A 23,756-nucleotide genomic window follows, 5' to 3' on the forward strand; every position below is an offset into this window, starting at 1 on the left:
AACACAACATAATAAATTCAAAACATGGATTGTATGTTGGAAAGAGAGAACTGGGTAAATTGTTTGAAAACTTGGAAAACAACCACCACAAAATGCAGTTGCTCCAAGCCCGCATACCTGCACAAGATGCAGAGAACCTGAACACCTTTTTCTCAAAGATAAGGGCTGCCTACCTGAATTTGAAACAACAAAAAAAGCTTGGGTTCTATTTGTTTGGTTTTGTGTGGATTGGAAGTGACTCCTATGACGACAGTGTGATGGACGAAGTGAAGCCTCCTGTTGTACATCAAACTAACTAACATTTAGAGTTTAGTCTGACTGACTGTATATAAGTGTGTGCATGTAGTTTAATTTGATAATTTACGTTTTTGTTTGTCATGGCTGAGTCTAAACTGTCTGCTATCGAACAGAGATATAAAGAGTATGCCAAAAAGCAAACCAAAAAGAGGCTAAGACACGAAGAGTCCAGTAAAAAAGCTATCATGAGAGGAGACTACATCAGGAAATCCATAAGTGCTAACACCAGGATGGCCAAGTTGAAACCCCAGGAAATCTACACAGACACCAGTGCAGACATAAGTGGCTACAAACTGCCAGAGTGGTGGCCTGTGCCCAGAAACCAAAGTGCAAGAATATTTGTTTGCAGCAGCAGTGGGTCCAGGAAAACCACATGGGTGTGCAACGTGTTGACTCAACCTGCTCCAGGAGGCCTTAAAAATGCTTACTCTTCTTGCATAATAATTACTGACCACCCAGGCAACTACAGCGAAACAGTGTTAGAAGAGTTCAGAAGGAGAGATGCCCAGGGCAGGAGAGACAGCCAGTTCAAAGTTATAAGCCCCAGTGAATACAAGAGCGCAAAAGTCAGGCCCAGGTGGTTCAACAAAAAAAACAGCGATGGGAAAGCCAACCACAGCATAATAGTAATAGACGACGGCAAGATCAAACCAGATGACCTCAAACAGTACCTGACTGCTGGCAGGAACAAAAACCTGTCACTCATCTTTGTGACTCAAGACTTGTATGGCAAAAAGGGAATGCTCACTACTGATGTTCAAAGTAATTTCAATGTGTTTGTACTGGGACAGTTGCCTAGGGAGGAGCACTACATAAGAACCTTTCTGAAGAGGTTCAGTGGAATGAAATTCAGTCAGAGAGAGAAAACAAAGTCAATGTTAACAGACAAAGCTGAAGACAAGATTGAGAATATATTAGACTGTTTAGGACTAGACATGTTAGTACTGTTTTGCACAAACAATGAACTAATTTACAAGTTTGATTACAGTTCACTAGCATAATATTGTTTATTGTTAATAAGGTCCTCCTTGTCCGCTGATAGCTGGGTTGAGTGGGAAGGGTACAGAAGGGTTGAACGATACTGACTGAGATTGAAGAGACAGCGAAGGGTCTGCCAGGTTGTCCCATGCACCTGTGTCTCCTGGGTAGTCTGCAAGCATTCCAAACTTGGCTTTCGAGAGTATGGCACTGTTGCCAGAGGCACCAGCCTTGGAACCAACCAGTATTTCGTTGTGGAACAGCACAACCAGTTCTTCGCAGTTCCTGTTGACCAGAGTGGGAGTGTTTGTCCTTGTGAATGTTGGTTCATCGTCGATTGTGGCTGCAGTTGTGGTTCTTGGTGGATAGTAGTAGTCCACCCTCTGCTCTGGTCTCTTGATTTCAGGCAAGTAGTCGTCTGAAGTCTTTCCAGGCTGAGGGTACCAGCCAGACTTGAGCCTGGTCTTGAGTTCCATGGAAAAGTTGACAGACACTTGTTGCTCTTTCCTGCACAGCAAAGTTGGGTGCTCCATGTCCATTGTGTTTATCCACAGGATCCTGTAGAATTCTTTTGCGGTTTCCATGTCGTATATCAGGTCTGGAGCTCCAAATGCTTCCTTGTTTCCTGCCAGTGCTTGTCTCCTCTTCATTTGATTTTGCACAAAGCCAATGTCGTTTGAAATGTTGAAGTCAATGCTGTGCTCGTACAAAACTCTGTTTTGAGAATAAATAAGAACAGAGAGGGGCTCTATTCCATCCAAACCATCCATCTTCATTGGGTGGGCAACGTTCAGGCCTTTTGTGACGTCAAACTCGTCCAGGGTGGTGCTATTTGGTTCTCCATGTCTTTGCTCTGTAGCTCTCTGATGAAGTAGAACATTTTTCTGCTGGACTGCTGCTCCTGTTGGGTCAGAGTGTGTTTGTTGGGTTTTTTGATGCTCCAAGACCTCCCATAAGACATTGTTTGTTGTGGAGTGGTAAAGGTCAGTGGGTTTGTCCAGAAATACTTCTCAATGCTCATGGTGTCGTAGGACAGCAGTTGAGCAGAAGCTGCAGACATTGCTGGATTTTCTTGCTCTGCCTGGGCACCTCTCACTTCCAGGGTGACAATTGTCATTGTCATCTCTGCCACTGTCCTTCTGATTTTTGTGGTCAACAGTGCTTGCCTGACCATTTCTCTGATTTTCAAAGCTCTCTCGTTCTTTGCAGTGTCTTGGAAAACTCTCAATTTTTTGTTTGCTGGGTTGTTGGTGTGGTGAGCGTGGCACTCGTAGGCCAGTGGGTAAGAAGACACCTCTCTGTTTCTCTTGCCAAGTTGAGCACCAGTTGCAGTGGACTCTTGATAGGGCAGTCTGTCACCAGACCCAAATGTCACCAGACCCAAACACCAAGTCGTAGCATCCATTGAAAATCAGGTCTTTGTTTCCAGCCAGGAAAGCATGAGCTTGAGTGTCACTCCTGCCAAAACTGGGGTTGTCCAGAGTGCAGACCTCGCTGTCTGGCCAAGTTGGTATTTGTTTGGAATTCCAACCGTAGTCAGACTTGACTATACCTCCACTCACGTAACAAGACAAGCAAAAGTGTTGTTGTGCAATGTTGATCTTCTCTCCGTAGCTGTTGGCTTTCTGTGCTAGCGAATTTTTGATCCAAGTGTAGGTGGAGTCTTCGGTGGTGTCTGCCAGCCCACAGTCTGTGTGTGTTGTGTGATAAAAACACAAGCTGGACCTGGTTGCATAGGGCACAAGTTTGGTGCCCTCTTCGATTGTGGTTGTTGGAGTGAAAGCTGTCTCTGTTTCCGAGGCCTTTCCATACACAAAAGACTCTGGTGGGTAAGTCTGCAACAGTTGGTACCACTGAGGGAAGTCTTTCCTGTCAGAGGTGGGCGTTGGAACAGTTGTGAAAGGCAAATCCAGATACTGGAACTCTCCCCTAACAGTGTACTTCAAGTGGTTGAGGAGAATGCAGTAGTCTTGCCAACCCAAAACCATTGCAAACACCATGGTGTCTTTCAATTGCAGGCTGGAAGTTGCAGTGGTTTCTGTGCCCTGCCAGACAACGTACCCACCCACAGGAGCTTCATCAGTTTCGTCGTTGGGAGCATAGGGTTGTCCTTGGATGAGTTGAAGGCTCCTGGTCAACTGGTGCGAATCACCACCAAAATATTGCATCTTTCCAGTGGGGCCTGGTGCCTGTGAAATCAAAACTCTCACTCCAAAGGGATCTGTCTTGGTAGAATCTTTTGGCACGTAGGTGTAGGTGTCAAAGTCTGTGTAGCCAGTCTCTGTAGTGATTATTGATTTTGTTTGCAGGGCATCCACTGTCACATCTCTGAAGTAGTCTGTCAAGTTGAAAGCTGATTGGAAGACAGTGGGCTCCATGGAAACAGGACAGAGTGCTTTTGGAGCAGCCACACCCCCTCTCAGCCAAAACATGTCTTCTGGTTCCCCGAGTTTAAAAGTAAACCTCAGCTTCATGTCATTCAAATACCTGGATCTCATCTGCTCCAGGAAGTAGCTTCCAATTGTGCCAACCATTCTCACACCACTTGCTGTTTCTTACCGGCTCTACCTAGGTACACTTGCTGTACTTTCGGTTAAGCTTGATTGAGGCTTCATACGAAGATAGTACAGGTGTGGTAGCAGACTTTCTGCTTGACTTTTTTTTTTGGGTGTTACTGTGCTGGGGCCTGGTTGCACAGGAATGCCATCAACTGTCCAGGTTACTCTTCTGATGTAGGAGCACCAACGTGGTAGTCATCATTTGCGATGGTTTGAGTTTCACAGAGACAGAGTCCTTTGTCAATGAAAACTGGTCTGTATACTTGATCTTCTAAAATTATTGTCATATAGCTAGCTCACCCAAGGCTATTCAAATAACTAAGCTGGATTCTGTCGGATATCGATAGAGACAAAGACTATCTTGCACAACTCTCAAGCACGCAGTAGATGATGGTGCGCACTTAAAAGATACTCACATATATGGATTTTTTTCATCGGAAGAGTTATGCTGATACAGGGTCCGGAACGTAGCGTGATAGTGAGACGCAAAATTTGTTGCCATGAACATTTGTTATCTAAAGTATTCGAGAGGAGTACACCTATTTTATGTACCACGTACATCAGCACATCAGGAATACATAGATGTAAAAATAATGGTGCAGCTTTTGTATGGATTGAATTACCTCATTTATTGTCCTCCCTTCCTCCCTTTAAATTGATTAACTTTAAATTGATTGACATTATCCATTATCTATTTCTTTTGGTAACATATAATTATTTGTTTTTTTGTTTTGTTTTGTTGTACGGTAGAAAAATGATGAAAGGGTACTTCCATTTCTGAACGTGATTTGAAAAAGCACTTACTCAGTGAAAGGTCAAACCCTCCTATTTATATTATACATTGGTCACAAACTTCAACCAGAATGAAAAATTGGTGCACTATGGAGTTGGCCAAGCAGTGAAACTATTATAAGTATATGAACATGTTCTTTTGTACTCTTGAATATGGACTATGGGACAAAATAAGGAATTCTATCCGTTACTCTGAACAGCTTCGAAAGAGACAATCCCGATGTAAGTCCATACTTCAAACGAGTTCCACAGCAACCACATAATAGAGCATATTTGTATTTGGGTTGAAGTAAAAGGGCGTGGACGTAGCAAGCATAATATATAGTGACATAATAATTTATACAAACCACGGTGCTGAAATACCAAGGTGCTGAAATAACACATTTCCGTTGGCAACAGACATACCAGAATTCAACTGAAACAAATGCTACTGCAAGAATACTGGAAGCATCAAAATTCTGAATTAAACTTGAATAGGCATTTCCAACATTTCCAATAACAATAAATAGTGTAAATTTTGGTATTGAAATCTGCCTAGAGTACGAGCAATGAGCTAGCTGCATGTTAAAATATGATGTTACCAAATTGAGTATAATGTTTACATTCATTATGTCTGTATCTATTGTACACTTACCATTTATAAGCACATTGTGCTTAGCTAGGTTCAAAACTGTTTCCACCTCTCACCACAAACTATACCCCTCATTGGCAATGTACTTCTTGTCTGGACACGAGGGGAGACACAACTATCACAACACTCAATTCAGCTTCAGGAGCACCAATCCTACCACAAAACAGAAACGGCCAGTCGGGAACCAGTCTCTGCCGCTCGCTTAACTCTTTAGCAACAGCTCATCACGACCAATACAAGCTTTGGCGTGCTACTCCATTGTTTTAATTGTTTTAACGCAAAACAACAATAGACTGAACGGAATCGCTAGTGTTGTTGGTTAATGTGGTACCCACTTTCTGGGTAATAGGTGGCGCATGCGCAAACAGTCGAGGCAAACAGTCGAGGCTAGGGTATTAAGGACTGTCCAAATTAAAATGACATGGAATTTTGTTATAATGATATTCATGCCGTCGCTTTGGAATGTTTATCACGTGCGTGGGTGGCAAACGTCTGCAATTACTAGTGAGGGCGGAGCTGCTTGGGTCACATGATAATTTATTAAAGTTGACCGTAGCTATTTGTTGTACTTTCCTGCTGCGCAAGACAGAGTGCAGCCAAGGGTAAATATGGTAAATATTACCTATGAATTAAAAGCAGCAGTATATTATAATATGAGTATATAATATGTACATCAGGATTCCGAGTCAATTTTTGTGCCGAGGATGGTGTTGTCCCCTTTTTCGTTTTCGTGGAACAATCTGTCCCTATCAAAAGCGATCTTTTATTTAGAATATAGCAAAGCAGTGCATGCATGACCTCTGTATCTTTTTTCAAGAGTTTAGCGTTTCAGGAAAAACTTCTACTTCATGTTAATCATGTAGCTACTATTGTATACACCATTATGACTGTGTATACTCTTTCGCTGTGTACTGTTAATTTCCCTTGGCTTGTTTCCGTAGTGATTCACCGTTTCCCGGCGTTTCCTGAGCCACGTGGATCCAGTGTTCTGAAGCGCCTAGTTACGTTTCTAGCCTTGTTCTCGATCCTTCAGCTGAAGCCACTTATCCAATTGGGTAATACACTTGATTCGCTTTTCTGGAGATACTGCAACAGCATCAGTGGATTTCTTTTTCCCAAAAAACGGCTTATCAGGGGGTGCATCTAATGAATCATGCTTGTGGGTATGGATCATATGTGCCCAGCAATTCAGCTGCACAGGTGTGTACCGTTGACCATGCTTCTCCTTTAGGCTATCTACAATGCTGCACTGACGTGTGAGCAGGACTTGGCCTTGGCCGTTTTGATGAAGGAACACTCGACTCCAATCGCTTCTTTGTTGGCCTGCACTTAAGCCATAGCATGATCCTTTTTTTCTTCTTGTGAGTCTCATACATATACATGTCTGACAATTCTATATCTGTGGTAGTCTTTTCCTGTTTTCCTTTCATTCCGTGACCTGGGGGTATGTATACCCAAACAAAGTATCGTATCCTTCAGTGTATTAGGTGCATTAAGGCCTGACTCGCGATAGCTGAGGTCATTTTGCATTCCTTCGTTATTTTTGTTTTTTATAACCTCCACAAACCACGTGCTATCCAGCCGTTGCCATGACGAAGGTATGACGCCATTATACCTCGTGTATTGCTGCCATTTTTAATACATTAAATAGCTAGATACATTAAATAGCTAGCTAGCTAGCCAGAGCCAGCTTGTTCAAAGCAAGAGTGTACGATCGTAAGCAAGAAGCAAGATCATAGCTATATAGAGGAGTGCTCTCGATCTTCTTGATGCCAGCCTATACAATTGGAGCGAGGCTATGCCTGTGGTAAGTCGTTGAATATTATTGTAGAAGTTCATAGCGCTAGTATAATTGCTAATGTGTTGTTGCCAATGGTACTTCATATAGCTCATAGCTAGGTTGGAGACGGCATGGTTGATATTACTACCCAACAACAAAACTGCTTAAATATGGACTTGCGTGGTCTATTATGTATAGCCCTATTTTCAAGCCCAGTTATATCTTTCAGTATAGAGCTTACAAATGCCTGTTCAGTATTGCAAATGGTAACAGCTTGTAATTAAATCAAGAAGCGTAGTAGTTTTTGAATGTAACTTCTCTTCTTTTGCAATTCTGAATACTCTTGCTCAGTACGTAATGGTAAACAGCTGTGTTTAATGTAGTAGCTCTGTTCGTATTCTTTAATTTTACGCTGTAATTGTTCATTGTTTTCTTCAAGCTGAAGTTTGACACTGCAAATTGTTGTCCGATACAGTTGGACGTCTGTAGACGTGACGTTTTGTTGACCTTTATCTTTGTCCGGAGTGCATCCAGCTGTTTAACAATAACCTTACTTACACCTTGTCAACAGCTTTTGCTAGTTTCGAATTAAGCGGTACATTCTCCTCTTGCCTTGATTCTTCCTGAAGACTTTCGATGATATTAGTTACCAAAACCGTTACGGTTTCTTGTGCGTTCTCTCCTTCTTGATTTAAAGTTGTGTCCATGTCTTCGTTTTCTTCCAATTCAGTCTCCATCTCCTCGGTTACCTTATTTTGATAGTCTCTAATACCAATAAATAATCCTTGCTCGTCGTAAGTGTGGAGTAGGGAGTGAAATTGTTGTTTTAATAATTTTTTGCCATAGTGTTACACTTTTGTTTTGGATATTTTGCAGGCTGTTTTCTCGAAAATGGTTTTCACTGACTTGTGGGGTACGGATGTCGCAGACAGTAGCTTCTTCTCCAGTTCCGGTATTGGTCCACCAGGTCTCACCTTGCTCGAGATAAGTTGATATGCGTTGTAGATGTCCTTGCCAACTTGTCTGGACAAAATCATGTGGTATTGCTGTGTTTTGTGAAGTGTGCTGTCTAATTCCTTTAGCTTCCTTGGAAATTTTGCTGTATGCTGTTTGAAGGGTTGTATACATGTCTTTAGTCTTTTGTTTTGCTTGTAGCCTCAGTAAAATGTTAGGCACAATGTTTTCTGGCTTATGTAGCAGTAGCGATATCCTTGGCCTGTCCAAACAGCCTTTCTTCGTGTTCAGCGTTACACGATTTCAAACTCATCACTGAGCTGGTGCATGTACAGTCAGTGCATGTAGGTATATACCGTAGAGTTTTCTTCTGGTAATATGCTTAGGGGACGGGATTAATTCCTTTACAAGCTCGAAATGTAGCCACGTAGTATTATATAGTCTCAAAATTTCTTTGTTGGTTCTTTCGGTTTCTCCCAGGTATAGCAAACGTGACATTTCTGCTAGAGTTTGTAGCAAAGTACACACTTTCTCGGCTACTAAGTGAATGAGTATTAGTATTAGTCGATAGTCGGCTCCAGTTTTCTTTAAATCTGCTTCTAATAGTTGTTTGTAGTGTGTCTTGATGGCAGGGTCCAGAATTGAAGGGAGTTCAGTAATCACGAATCACGTTGTTGATGTGTCCTTTTAAATCATGCAGGGGTTCACAATCAAGTACTTGGTATAAGTCTAGGTTTAGCTGTCCCAAAGGGTTGTGGATGAGCAGGGATGGTACTCTTGGGATGGTACTCTTTGAACGCCTTCAAGAGCCTGATGAAGTGTTTGTTGTAGGTCTTTCTTTGTAGTTGCACTGGTGTATACATCTCGGTTACGTAGTTCGTCCTTAATTTCCTCCTTGCATCAAGAGGTCTTACTACAAGGTCTTACTACACCAGCCTGCTTTTTCCTAAAATATTAAGGAATGAAAGTTTACTGACTTATACATGTGAGAAATTATGCTCAATACATTCTGTGTATGCGTGTGTGTGTATTATTGTACCATTGCAGTCTGTTACAATAATGTTGCTATTCTACATAGTTGGCTCTGCACTGTTGCCCGCCTATTCATTGAAATAATTTTCCTATACCTAGTAACAGAGTGGTTGCCAGGCATAAACGTTAAGGCATGTTTCCGAAATGTGCCCTTATGGAGCAAACTAATAATGTTCAGTACAGTAAAATATTTAGAGCTATTTTAGGATTTTGGTTAAGAACAATATCTCCTCTAACTTTAAAAAAAAATTTTTGATCTGAAAATTTTTTTGTATAGCCGTTACAAGGCAGCCATTGAATTTTTTCATGCTGTTTTTGTATGCGGATAGAACTTGGAACATTAGTTTCTCAAAACGGTACGTCAATACTGTCCCCCTTTCACCTGAAAATATTTTGGGGTAGGAAGGTGCAAAGTGAGTGATACTGTAATCAATTTGAAGCTTTAAGCACTGCTTTATTTAATTAAGCAATAAAATACAATTAATTAGTTTGCTCCATAAGGGTTGTTTTCCTAGGCCCTGTCACAAATGATTATGCGACAGTAAATGTATTTACCCTTTGTTGCTGTTGTTTGTATGTCTTGTAGATCCTTCCACTTTCAGGTAAAGCAGTGCCCTAGGTCGTCCATGCGTTGAGCAGAACAACCGCAGGAAATCCTCCCCCTTGCTGACATCCTCTTTCAAATTGTGCTGCAGGCTTATCTCCATAGCAGGCTTATCTCCATAAAAGAACATCAGTTGGTCTTGTACTTGCACTCCATTGCTACATGTAAGTGGTGAGTGTGTGGTCTGAATACAAGTTAATCTGTCCGTTATCAACCCCACTTGGTCTTCTGTACTCGATGAAGACATTGCTAATATATGGACCTCAGGCTCCTCAACAAACGCCTGAATATTTTTGACTTGAGAAGTTGTTGGTATTTTTGCGTCTGGTTTAAATACTGCCGTGTCATATAATATTTTTGCTGTCACAAGAATGTATCCGTGGCCTAGTATTGTTGCGTGATCATGCCATACGGCAATTGTACGAGTTCGTTCAGATTTTTTTAGTTTTTCTCTTAGATTTTGAAGGCTTGTATCATGTGTATCATGTGGTAGTCTGATGTTTTTTTGCCGTCAATTCCTCGGTCAATTGAATAGCAGACATTTCTCTATCCGTATGCAAGTGCATATATTTCCGTATTAGCTTTTGTCGAATGTCTGTCAGAGGAATTTTTCTACCGTAAACTGTGCTTTCGCTTTTAGTTACAGTACCATTTGATGTGTTGTATTTTGTTATTGTGCATAGGTGGCATTGTTCGCCTAGTGTTAGCTCGCCTGTTGTTATCATCTTTGTCCAATCTTCTTTTATTTTTGCAGGAGTTAAATGAGATGGAACGGAAATATCTTTCCCGGGCATTTTTCTTGTTCCGGACTGGCGACTATCTAGTTGACGACTGTTTCTTTCAGCAAACTCCTTAACTACCTGCCCATTGTTTTCTCTAGCAAACTTGCTCCACTTAATTTTTGTGTCGTTCGGAAATGATCTTAAGTCCTCGAGTACATTTTCCTTGTCCCATGTTGCATTTTCGAATGAGGGTGAATGTTTTCAGCTTTGGTGCACTACTTTCCACCCTGGTCCGTTTAGCTTGTGGGGTCTCAAACGACTGTGACAGTCGTAATCGTTTATAGCTTTGCATAGAGTTTCCTTCTGCAAGCACAGTTAGAGAGTCAGCTCTATCTCTTCTTTTTTTTTGGCTTAGCTTGTAGCTGTGAGCCAGGTAATTTGTGAATGAGTGGCCATATTGTTTTTCAAATAATGGTTGGAGATCAGCCAAAATCTCTCTTGTAGCATGTGTTTCTTCCTTCCCGTTGATTGCTGCACTTAGCGTAGTTGCTACGTCCTTTGACAACTCAGATTTCTTCCCTGGATAGGCGTTCTGTAGTGTCGTGTGTAGAATCGCACATTCTTTACAATTGGACAAGGTGTGGCGTTTTTGCGAGGAATTAGACAGCTGGCTTCCATTTGAAAATGCTAAATGTTTGGAGATACTCCATTCGTTTCTCCCTGCACTTCCATTTAGTGAACATAGTAGACATTTTCTTTCTGTTCCTTTCAAATAGGGATTCTCTGTGGCCATACATATCGGGGTCCACACCGTAGTCTGTAACACAGAATTGTGAGTGGCATTATTTTTACAAATCCCCCCATATATTCATTAGTATCCCACTTATGGCTGCATTTTACCAACCTGGGAATAATTCTTGGAACGCTTTGGTCGCTTTGGTCACCATTGTTTCCTGTCTCTAATGGCGGACCGGGCATACCCACAGTTGAATTTTATCTCTGCTGGAATTTATCTCTGCTGGAACGGCTGGAGTAGTATATATAATTATAGGCACGTATATACTGTCGTTATTCATGTATTGTATTTATTGTATTGTGTACAATAATGAAATGTTTTGCTGCTGCAATTATTTACCTTGGTGGCTGCTTATGAGGTTTTGAGGTTTGAGAATCTTGACAACACTTGAACTTGAACAATTGGTGTAATAGCACAATTGGTGTAATAGCAATGCCAGGTGCCAGCCTTTGTATTCTGCGCGGAGAATCACGTGCCGTATTTAACCTTTGACCGCATAATTTTCTCCTAGTATGTTAAAGTTGTGCTCGGGACCTGTGCTAGAACGGTGTGATCTAAAGAATTAGAGGCATATATCTACTTTATAGAATCCCAGCCAGCTAGAGCGCAAGAGGTAAATATCCATGTAAGAAGAATTAGGAACGTTGAATTAGGTTTAATTATTGATTTTGACACCCTTTCTTACCACACCAGAGTATGCTATTCACTAGCAGCATGCGCCCTGGTAGTTTTGCAGTTTTGCAGTACAGGTTATTGTGTTGATGTGTAACATGCAAAAAGCAAAAGTGATTAAATGTAGACATTTTCCTGAGGTAAAAAACTTCATGACCACCAGTTACTTGTACCTTAGTCACATGACAATCATCTGACTAATTTATATTCATAGATTGTCAAATTTGATTACAGCATTGAATGACAGGATAAAAATGACATTAAAATAAACAACTCAAAAGTTATATGCTAAAATCGTTTTTGTACATGGTAATGCACCTCTGAGATGACACAGTTTACTCTTTAGAGCGTCTACTGATGTAAAAACTTCGATGTCGTTGACCAGTACTTCACCTCCTTTGTTCTTTGGATTAATGATCTTCAATACGTATGTAGCAGAATCACCATCACCACCACCACCGCACACATACAAGGCAATCAATCAATTGCTGGGCCATGGGAGGGGTACGGGTGGTGTACGTGTGGAGGTTAAAAGTGGGGGACTATCTAAGAATATAGGCCTAGAGTTAACTAGACATCTAGATCTAGCCTGCACAGAAACACTTGCTACACGGCCAGACACACATGGTTGAGACTGAGAAATGGCCGCAGAAGATTGGCTTTCCTCAGCGAAGATTATATCTGTACAAAGAGCTTCAGAAGAAAAAAATGTTGAGTACAATTTGAAGAGTGGCGTGCGTGTATTGTGCGTGTATTGAGTATTGACTGTTGACTGTTACTGTTAATGTATGTATGTTACTGTTAATGTATGTATATATGATGGGCCATGCGGAGTCAAGTCTATGTGCTGTATCCACTATCCAACCATTGCACTTTGAACTTGTCACACTGTTTAGACCTTCCTGTATGATATGCACAGGGCTAGGGACTGTATTAAATCTTCATCTTCATATTCTTTCAAATAGCTATCAAATAGATACCTGTACGTGGTGGATTGAGCAGTTATCCATAATCATTGTCTGTCAGGGAATGGTTGAGTAACTGCTTCTCTCACAAAGTCTACAAATTTTTCACCATTGTTTGAACCAGAAGAAGTTAGTTCATAAGCCTCATAAGCCTCAACACCCTCAGATGAACACCCTCAGATGACATAGCAACCACCACGTGTAAAAAGTTGTGTACAAACAGCTCTTATAGCATACCCAAACTTGCGCAGCTGATCTCTTCTGTCTGTACCAGTTTCATCCACCCATACAAAAAAATCTCGAGGATACTGCAACATATTAGCCATGAATGCTGCTCTATGTTCAAGTGATCTTTGCTTTGGTCAGCTTCTTCCTGTTTCGATGGATTACCTTGCACACACACTCTTACTCCCGTTACTTCAAAAATAGACTTCGTGAAGGTATATTGCTGGATTCTCACAAATCAATCCAATGATATAAATCTCATGTAAATTATCTAGCTTCCTCAACTCATATCTTTCAGCTCTCTTCAAGGGAGCAACATCACCAGTTGATTCATACAATCTGTGAGCTGTACCAACTGCAATCTGAAGCCTGTAGGCAATCTCTTTATAAGTGAGACCCATTCCTATTCTCTGCCAAACAACCCTCCAGCCAATGTCAGTGGAGTAAGCAGAAGGCTCGGCAGAAGTCATATTATCTGTAGTCGTATCTGTTTTTTGAATCACGGAAACGATCACGAATATTCGAAGTCAAGAGCGAATGTACTCCAGCATGTACAGGTACAATTGCAAAGCTCTCATGGATTTTATAGGACTAACAGCTATGCAATCAAAGTAACAACAAATTGGAGACTCACCTTTTTGTCCGGTCAATGCAGCTGGTAGCATACTTGAGTACCATGGTACCAGGCCCACATGCAACTATAGGATTATAGTAGCAGTATCTAGTTATTGTGCCCTACAGCTACATGCTATAATAGTATAAAGGCACACTACATACATTCAAAGAAGTATTTTGAGCTTACCTACAACTTGCTTACATCGTAGATCCAGCTTTTTAACATGTCCTCTTGGCTATAAGCTTAATCTGTTTTACTCTAATTTACTCTAATGCTACAACAAACACTAGCTAGCTAGCTACTTTTAATTTTAGCTACATTTCTTTTCAAATAATTACTTCAACTTGGGTGTGGCCTACTATAATTAGCACACGCACGTGACTTAGAGACCACGCCCCATTAAATTGAAGTACAAATTAATATTGATTTCCTTAGATACATTGAGCTCAATGTGGGTGTGGGTGGTTCAAACAGCGGTGGTTTTGGGAATCCCCAGCATCTGTGTCAAGAAAACCTGCGTCAGTACACCTGGTTTTGGGACGCCCCCCGAATCAAACCAACATATGTACTGCGAGTTTGCACTTCGATGCTGGAAGACCCTTTCTTTCGTAGACACCTCAGTAATCTGGGTGGAGGGAATCTGGGTGGAGGGTGATGTGATGAGTCAGAATAGCAATCATGTGTTTAAATGTCGACTGTGATGTTCCTACTTGTTTTGGGTCGCTAAGGGACTCAAAGTAACCTTGGTAACTTATTGGTTTAATCATGTGATGGTGTTAGCCTGTAAGAATCCTTGGAGAGTGGTCGATGATAGGGTCCTTGGTCCCCTTTCCCTACTGTTTAATGCAGACACCTCAGGGTTAATAGGTTAAGGTAGAGGATTCTCATTTTGAGGTTTGTATCACACTTTATAACACTAACACTTTAACGGTAACACAACAACACAATGGCAGCACATAATTGCAAGACACTTTGTCTTGAATCCTTTTCTTCCTCTTTTCCATGGGGAGAAACTGTTCGCACAGCCAAAGACCTGGCGTCGTGTTGGAACGTATGCCTTCTCTGAACTACTCTACTGGGCTCAGGGGTTAGGGTACCTACTGGTTGTTTCCGTCCCGTCCCGTCCTATTGATTATTATGTTACAACAATGATAGTCGTCTCAGCCTCCACAAGTTGGAGTATTGATGCAATCACACCCTATGGAATCGAACGCTGTAACAGAGACAAACCTGAACCGTTCGCCAACTCATGTCGTCGTTGATCGTTGACAACCTGCCCCGCACCTCACCTTCTAGGTGACACACCTTTTAACAACCCTAGCACATTCCCTAACCTCGTGATACAACTTCTCGTAGTCCGCGGGGCTGTGGTTGTGGTGGACATCCAATAATCTTTATCTAACACTACATGACAACTATAACCCTATATATAGGAAAGAAGAAAGGAACAGTCTTGTACTCTTCTCTTAACAAATATTCTCGTAATTCTAATTAGAGCACGTCGTGTTGCAATTGTTGGTCAAGAGACAAGATTTGTGAGATAATTCTTGTTTATAAGGGTTAGGCTCTGTACTATAGTGCCGACCAGAAGTGAGGATCAGGTTAGGGAATGTATTTGGGTTATTTGGTTAGGTTAATTTCTAAAGGCTGTGAAGAGAATGTGTGCCACTTAGAAGCCGTGAACCGGAGGCACAGAATCCAAGTATTATGAATGAATAACGGAGATAAATAAGATGAATGAATAACGGCTGCTTGTCCTAAGTTCTTGTATGTTTTGGTCTCCAGCTGTCGAAGTAGAGAGAGAAATTGTCGCCGTGTCGTCGTCAGTGTACTTTCGTCTTGTTGTCTCCCAGGTCTTCTTTGTCTTTGGAGCTCCTCAGCGTGGCGGTGGTGGTGGTGATTTCCTCTTTGCCTTCTTCTTAGCAGGTTCAGCAAAGTGTGAGGTAGAGTCAGACAGGACCGTTGGGTCGACCTCGTGAGGGAACCTTCCTTCACAGAGTATTGAGGATTGGCTGTGCGCCAGGTCCGGCTGCTGGCCCTAGTCGGTTTTCAATCCAAACTTGTTGAAGACGTCTCTGGGTGAACTTGTCATATGCCGACTAGGGCCAGAACGAACATGGCCTGTCTACGTCGACAGCATCTTGTGCTCCTTGAACACCGTTCGTGTACTGCCGCTTGTTCTCCCACTCCATGCCTGCCCACTCCATGCCTGCCACGATCTGTAGGGGTGTAGGGGTTAAGGTGAGGAAAAGTACTGAGTTAATATGATATGTACCTGTAGCAGGTGGTGCACAGCCGAGTCGTTGGCCACGCTTCTAAACATCTCCCACATCTTGGGACACTCGACGAGGGCCACAACGTCCTTCATTTCCACCCGTGACTGGGTGGCACGTTTCCTGATTGTGATAATTACATAGCATAATAATTATGATGTGTCAAATCTATACCGTCCTTCCGCCATGGGTCCGTCCGACATTCTGACGGAGAACTCCATGACCATTTCGTTGGCTTCTTCCGCTCTGCAGCCACTTCTTAAAGAACCTAGGAAAGGGTGACTCGGAGACCTGGTCGGGTTGGACAGCAGAGCGGGTTGGACATGGTGGTCCACTTCTTCTGCTGTCTGGTGACGTTGAGCTGCGGTATGCCAATCTCTGCCTCTCACAGCTCTTTTCAGCAGGTCCAACCTTTACTCCGTCGAGTACTTGGGGGTGCTTGGCCGGGTTTGCTGTTGCAACCTACAACAGGGCACTTTCTGTGAAACCTGACTGCCGACGTACGTACGTACATGTGTATTTAGTTAGCATGTGTGTGTGACTCATCACTGCTGAGGGTCATCGTCACTCGCGGTTGTCAGGGGTTTTGCTCGGAGGAATTGGCAATGCATGTGTAACGTGTAACTAACGTCTTCATCATCCGCATCATCATCATCATCACTCTGTTTGTATAGTAACTCTGTTTATAAACTAAACGAACGGTATATATGCAAGTATTTGTGCCTAACCTCATCAACATCAAGGATTGTTGGACAATTTCATTGGCTATCTATTTATAGTTTACTGTCATTACGTAATGTTATGTATGCCATGTGCGTTGAGAAGTATCTCACTGCAAAAATCGAAATAAGTGTTAACGTTTGAACTATCTAATATAATCCTAGTCAGCAGTAGCACCTCAGTGCATGGAATAGCTCTCTCTCCGAAATATTACATGGTCCTTCGAACCGGATAGAGCTACTAAGCTGTGAAGAGCCGTTTAGAGAAACTTCCAAAATTGAAGAACGTGACCTCCAATGGCGGAAGAACTAACGCGGAAGAGGAGAGTGAGAGGCGGCCACAAGGCGTCCGCCACTAGGATAATGACAAGAGTAGAGGAGATGCTGAGCTCTGGAGATGAACCACAACGAGCTGTGTTGAACCAGTTAAGCATGAGCCTCAAGGAGAAGCTGGAGGAGATTAAGCTACTGGATGCTGAGATTCTGACGCTTGTGGGAGATGATGAACTGGAGGATGAGATTGGGCGAGCTGACCACTACAAGGAGCGTGTCTACGCCAGCCTGATCGAGATTGAGGCTCCAGTGACATCTTGGGTCCCTGCAAGGACTACACCCGCAATGGGCTATGCCAGCAGTAAGGTCAGACTACCTAAATTATTGATTAAGCCTTTCAATGGGATTTTAACTCAATGGACTGGACTCCCTTTTGGGACTCGTATAAGTGTGCAATTCATGAGAACCCCGAGCTTTCAAAGGTTGATAAGTTTAATTATTTGAGGTCTATGGTGTCTAATACGGCCCTCGAGGCAATATCTGGTTTGACCCTCACAGATGCTAATTATGACGAAGCGATCGATCTATTGCAAAAGCGATTTGGTAATAAACAACTTATCATAAATAAACACATGGAGCAATTGCTACATGTCGATGGGGTGGCCTCCCAGAATGATACCAAAGGGATCAGACAATTGTACGATGTGATCGAATCGAACGTACGAAGCCTCAAATCGTTAGGGGTCAGTGCCGAGTCGTATGGATCGTTGTTATCATCTGTTTTAATGAGTAAGCTACCGTCCGAATTGAGATTAATCGCTAGTCGAAAGTTTGGAGACAGTGAAAGTTGGGATTTTACAGAGCTATTGGGTGTAATTGAAGAGGAGGTTCAGGCTCGAGAACGGTCAACAACACGGGCGAATTCTGAACCTACGCGGGGAACTGAAACCCGTCGACCAAAGGAACACCCGACTGGAGCGGCACTATTTACCGAGACCACCACACTCAAATGCTGCTTTTGTGAACGAGAGCATGCTTCGCAAGATTGTCGAACGGTTGCAAGCATTGAGTCTCGTCGCGAGGTTATCAGAAGAACTGGTAGATGCTACATATGTCTTGGAAAGGGGCATGTGTCCCGGAACTGCCGCAGCCGAATCAAGTGTCGTAGTTGCAAAGGAAGGCACCATGTCGCGATATGTTCAGGCCAACCTAGGCGAAAGGCACCAGAAAAACAAACAACAGGAATCACCTCGTACAGGAGGGCTCGACCCTGAAGCCCCCCCATTCCAGCTACCAAAAACGGGATTATTATGGACGTATTCTAGTAAACCTGTACTTCTTCAAACAGCAAGAGCCACTGCATACAATCCAGACTGTCCGTCAACCTCTTTGAGTGTTCGAATGGTGATGGATACTGGCAGCCAGAGATCATACATTACAAACAGTGCGAGGAGCCGACTCGAGTTGACCGCTGCAGGAGAACAACGTATGACTATCATGGCATTTGGGTCCGCCCAGAATGGTGACAGTGTCTGTGAATATGTAAAACTAGGGCTCAAGCTGAAGAATGGGGAGACGCAAAATCTCTCACTGTTCACTGTACCTACGATCTGTGAGCCGTTAAAGCCTCATCCCCTCGTTGACTATAGAAGGACATATCCACACTTGAGTGGATTAGAGTTTGCTGACGATCCGGAAGACGCTGAGACAATCCATGTGGATATGCTAGTTGGGTCTGATCACTATTGGGACCTCGTAACCGGAGCACTGCAGAGAGGAACAAACGGGCCAGTTGCCATCGAAACGAGACTCGGATGGGTTCTCTCTGGTCCTATTTCCACTCCGAGTATGGATTCTCACGGTTTAATAACACATTCGCTGCACATCACTTGTGAAGGATTTGAGGAAAAGATGCTGAATGACACGATGAGATCGTTTTGGGAACTGGAATCCTTTGGAATCCCAAACACAGATCGATCACTGTACGATAAACTTCGTGACACAATAGAGTTTCGTGAAGGAAGGTACGAAGTTCAACTTCCATGGAAGGCACCGAGACTGGACCTTCCCAACAACTACGCGCTTAGTTTGAAGAGATTGAAGGGGTTGCTTCGACGCCTCCGACACGACCCAGATGTACTACGCGAGTATGACATGGTGATCAAGACGCAGTTTGAGCAGGGGATAGTTGAATTAGTAGAGGATTTGGCAAACAGGCCCGATGTACACTATTTACCTCATCATCCAGTAATCCGAAAGGATAAAATGACCACGAAAGTGCGAGTGGTCTACGATGCCTCGGCCAAAACGAGTGGGCCCTCTCTCAACGACTGTCTGGACCAAGGACCGAAATTCGATCAAAAAATCCTTGACATTCTTTGTCCGTTTAGAACCCATCGAGTTGCTGTAACAGCCGATATCGAAAAGGCGTTTCTTATGATATCTGTGGCAGCTAAGGATCGAGATTTCTTGCGGTTCTTGTGGGTGGACGATGCAGTTAAGGACGAGCCGAGAATTGTTGTGTATCGGTTCGCTAGAGTGGTATTTGGGGTGAATGCCAGCCCCTTCTTGTTGAACGCCACCATCCGACACCATCTTGAAATACACGCGGACACACACCGTGAAATTGTTTCCAAGGTGATACGGTCGATCTATGTCGATGATATTGTAACAGGTTCACAATCGGAAGAGCAAGCTTATCAGTTGTACAGTGAAGCTAAAACCTTGCTGAAGACGGGTGCATTCAACTTGCGAAAGTTTTACACTAATGCAACGAGATTGCAAGCTAAGGTGGACCTCGAGGAGTCGGCACAGCATCAAGATGAGCCTAAGCCAATGGAAACATATTCACAGTCCACACTGAGTGGCAATGGAGAACTTTGCGATGCTGAGCAAAGAATTCTTGGATTGAAGTGGAATATCACCTCAGATCAGATTATCTTCTCATTAGCCGATTTGGCTGAACAAGCCCGAAGACTGGAGCCCACCAAAAGGAACGTCATCAGCCTTATCGGGAGGGTGTATGACCCATTAGGATTCTTGGCCCCAATTGTAGTGAGATACAAGGTGTTCATGCAGTCTTTATGCAAGGCCAAGATTGGCTGGGACGAGAAAATACCGGAGGCCTCGATAACGCAGTGGAGCAAACTCGTGTTGGCTTTGGAAGATGCGCAGCCTTTGACAATTCCTAGATGCTACCTGGAAGCTGTGCAAGGTGAAGTGCTTTCCTATCAGCTTTGCGGCTACTGTGATGCCTCACTGTCAGCGTACGCTGCAGTTATCTATTTGTTGATTGAGACCAAAGACAAGACTCACATGCGATTTGTGGTTGCCAAAACGAGAGTGGCACCTTTGAAGAAACAAACTGTACCTAGACTTGAGCTTCTCTCAGCAGTATTGCTCGCAAGATTAATGAACACGACAAAATTGAGTTTGAACCCAGAGATTGAGATATCCTCCTTTCACTGCTTCATTGACTCCCAAGTCGCTCTATGCTGGATAAGAAATATAGGAAAGTCATGGAAGCCGTTCGTGCAAAACAGAGTGTCAGAAATTCGAAACCTGTTCCCAGTTGAGTGTTGGAATCACATACCAGGCGTTGAAAATCCTGCTGATGTGCCCTCAAGGGGAACTACACCTCTCGAATTATTGGTGAACAAATTGTGGCGAGACGGTCCTAGCATGCCATTTAGGTATTCTGACAAAGCAACCGATGACGACCTTCCCTCGGAATGCCTCGAAGAGCTCCCGGCAAGCGAGAAACGAGCCGTACATGGTCTTTTGACAATCGAGGAGTCTTCTGTTACGAACCTCATTCAGGTCAATAATTTTAGCGATATCAACAAACTTGTCAATGTTCTCACCTACGTATTGAAGTTTTGTTCCTATATGAAGAGACTCATATCTCCTACCACAGTTTGTAAAAATGAAAGAATGATTGCCGAAGTACTCCTAATAAAGGAAGCACAACTGTTGCTGAGAGATCACAAGAATTTCTTAATGTGGGAGAAGCAGTTGTTCCTTTTCGAAGATGAACATGGAGTTTTGAGAAGTCGAGGGAGAATTGCCAATGCAACTTTACCATACTCGACCAAGCACCCTATTATTTTGCCGAGTGACCATCCTCTGACAACAATGTATATCCGCCAATCTCATAGTCGAGTGCTACACAACGGTGTAAAGGAGACCCTCACCGAACTCAGGTCACGATTCTGGGTGATAAAGGGAAGAAGTGTAGTCAAGCAAGTTCTTCACAGTTGCAACACCTGCAGACGACACGAAGGAATGTCCTGCCGAGTACCACCACCCCCCCCATTGCCTACTTTTAGAGTTCAAGAAGCACCACCCTTTACGAGCACTGGTGTTGATTTTGCTGGACCATTGTACGTCAAGCATCCTGGTGGAGTGCAAACGAAGGTTTGGATAGTATTATACACTTGTTGTGTTACCAGAGCTATCCACCTGGACCTTGTGAGTGACATGTCGGCACCCGTTTAGCGCGAGGAGAGGCTTACCTGCAATGATGATATCTGATAATGGCAAAACTTTTGTAGCAGCAGCCAAGACCATCAAGAGGGTCGTATCCAGCCCAGAAGTACAGAACTATCTGGAAGGAACTGGTTGTGAATGGAGATTCAATGTCCCAAGGGCCCCATGGTGGGGAGGCTTGTTTGAACGACTTGTCAGATCGACTAAACGTTGCTTGAGGAAGGCTTTAGGTCAAGCCAAGTTTTCGTATGACGAATTGCTGACTGCCTTGGTAGAGATTGAGATGGTGCTAAACTCTAGACCACTCACCTACATTTCTGCAGATGATTTGGATGAACCTCTCACACCTTCACACCTGCTTGTTGGCCGACGACTTATGAGCTTTCCGGACCACCTATTTTGTGACGAGGATACTGATTGCGAAGTGGACAGTTACCAACTAAATGCTCGATTGAAACATCTTAATTACTCATTGGATGCCTTTTGGAAAAGATGGAGAAAAGAATATTTGGTGGAATTGCGTGAAGCGCACCGTCACTATCGCAGTAATGGAGAACCACAAATCACTGAAGGTGACGTTGTTGTTGTTTACTCAGATGCCCAACCCCGTAGCTTTTGGAAGCTCGGAAGAATTGAACGACTACTAGTTGGAGCCGATGGCCAAATCAGGGCAGCTAGTAGCTAGTGTTAGAATCAGTAACAAGGGACGCACATCAGTAATGAACAGGCCCATCCAGCATTTGTACCCACTTGAGGCGGCCCCACCAGCTGATCCTGTGTTGGACGATCCTGCATTGGAACCCACTGACGACAGCAAGAATCCCGACCAATCAACTAACGTTTCGCTGAGACCAAAGAGGTCTGCTGCTGCATTGGCTCGTGACCGTATTCTAGCACAGGCAGCCTCTGATATGGAATTCGACACTGATAATGGAATTTGACAAATAATGAATATGAACATGTGAACACATAAAACGTTTTAATTGTTAGCCTTTACACATTTTAGTTGACCACGTAGCGTGTCAAAGTGGGGAGAGTGTTGGACAATTTCATTGGCTATCTATTTATAGTTTACTGTCATTACGTAATGTTATGTATGCCATGTGCGTTGAGAAGTATCTCACTGCAAAAATCGAAATAAGTGTTAACGTTTGAACTATCTAATATAATCCTAGTCAGCAGTAGCACCTCAGTGCATGGAATAGCTCTCTCTCCGAAATATTACAAGGATAGTCGGCTTCTCCACCACCAGCCCTGCCATCTCCTTGCGTCGCACAGTCTGTACAGTGTCTGGTTTAAGTGTAGTCTTAAATTATGACTGCAGTCGGAGCGCCCTATTGTTAAGGGCCTTAAATTATGTGCCCCCACTGCACCAGCAGTCGGATCCCCTACCCCAGTACCTGTGCCAACCTCGTGCTGGTGAGCGTCCTATTGTTATGGTTGTAATGGCCTTAAATGATGTGTGTCTAACATCAACTACCACTGCACCAGTCCACCTGTACTTGCGTCCTGTGTGCAGCAAGTTGTTAAGTGTATTCATAGCTCTTAAGTCTGTCTACCCTCTGTCTTAAGTGTAAGGTAGGTTGTTAAGTGCAATTACTTGAGGATGGCACACTCTCTGCTGATCATTCCTTTGACCTCTTGGTTCTCGGATGCGTGTCCTATTGTTAGTACATTTCGCTCTCCCAGGTACTTTAAGAGTTTCACACTTTCACACTCTTGAGACTGACCTCAGGTAGAGTGCCGTCCTTCTTCACCTTCCGAGCCTTCAACCACTTCCTTTTCTTTCGAAGCAGGACTCGTCAGGATCGGAAGAGTGTGAACTCAGTTCAACCTGTGTAAAGTAGTAATATGTATTGATTAAGTAATGTGTAACACCGTCCCGTCCCTTTCTGGACCCTGCCGACCATTTACCAGCAACCGAAAAAAGGGTCAGAGGTCAGCAACTTATGGATGGCACTGAGCACCCCACTGAGCACCCCATCATTGTGAGCACTTGGTTGAGCACTTGGTCTGTCACGTGAGACTTCTCCCCAACCGTCAGATGAGAGATGAGGAAGCCCCGTCACGTGATTCTCCGTCACGTGATTCTCCCCTCGACGAGACGAATCCCTGGCTATAACCCTAACCCCTAACCGAAATGTATTTCTAACGCTAATCTAACGCTAATCTCTCCTAAACCTAACCTATCTATCCTAACCCCTTCTAAACCTATTATGTATTATAATTTATACAGTTATACAAGTTATACAGTTATACAAGTTAATTGTATAGTGTGTACATGTATAGTGTGTACACTGCAAAAAAAGTACACTGCAAAAAAGGTTTTGTTAAATCAACAAAAATTGTTGTGGTAACAAATTGACTTGTAATTAATTTGT

At 43.2% G+C, this 23,756-nt stretch overlaps 2 protein-coding genes and 1 long non-coding RNA gene across 3 annotated transcripts; 1 reads left to right on the forward strand and 2 right to left on the reverse strand.

Annotated features, from left to right (window-relative positions):
• Nucleotides 1-1,224: 1,224 nt before the first annotated feature.
• On the reverse strand, nucleotides 1,225-1,901 carry LOC135341157 (uncharacterized). Its single transcript, XM_064537652.1, has one exon. The coding sequence runs from the start codon at nucleotides 1,857-1,859 to the stop codon at nucleotides 1,311-1,313; it is 549 nt and encodes a 182-aa protein (XP_064393722.1). The 5' UTR covers nucleotides 1,860-1,901; the 3' UTR covers nucleotides 1,225-1,310.
• Nucleotides 1,902-8,797: 6,896 nt separating this feature from the next.
• LOC135340670 (uncharacterized) lies at nucleotides 8,798-16,078 on the reverse strand. The gene is made up of 5 exons (XR_010396422.1): nucleotides 13,809-16,078; nucleotides 11,484-13,704; nucleotides 11,253-11,375; nucleotides 9,578-11,165; nucleotides 8,798-8,936 (listed from the first exon to the last, which is right to left on the reverse strand). It is a non-coding gene; the product is annotated as an uncharacterized LOC135340670 (long non-coding RNA).
• A 1,685-nt stretch (nucleotides 16,079-17,763) lies between these two features.
• On the forward strand, nucleotides 17,764-21,466 carry LOC135341786 (uncharacterized). Its single transcript, XM_064538444.1, has one exon. It carries the CDS (start codon nucleotides 17,920-17,922, stop codon nucleotides 21,382-21,384), a length of 3,465 nt encoding a protein of 1,154 aa, XP_064394514.1. The 5' UTR covers nucleotides 17,764-17,919; the 3' UTR covers nucleotides 21,385-21,466.
• Nucleotides 21,467-23,756: the final 2,290 nt, after the last annotated feature.

Source organism: Halichondria panicea, chromosome 9 (assembly GCF_963675165.1).
Source record: "Halichondria panicea chromosome 9, odHalPani1.1, whole genome shotgun sequence".
Taxonomy (NCBI): domain Eukaryota; kingdom Metazoa; phylum Porifera; class Demospongiae; order Suberitida; family Halichondriidae; genus Halichondria; species Halichondria panicea.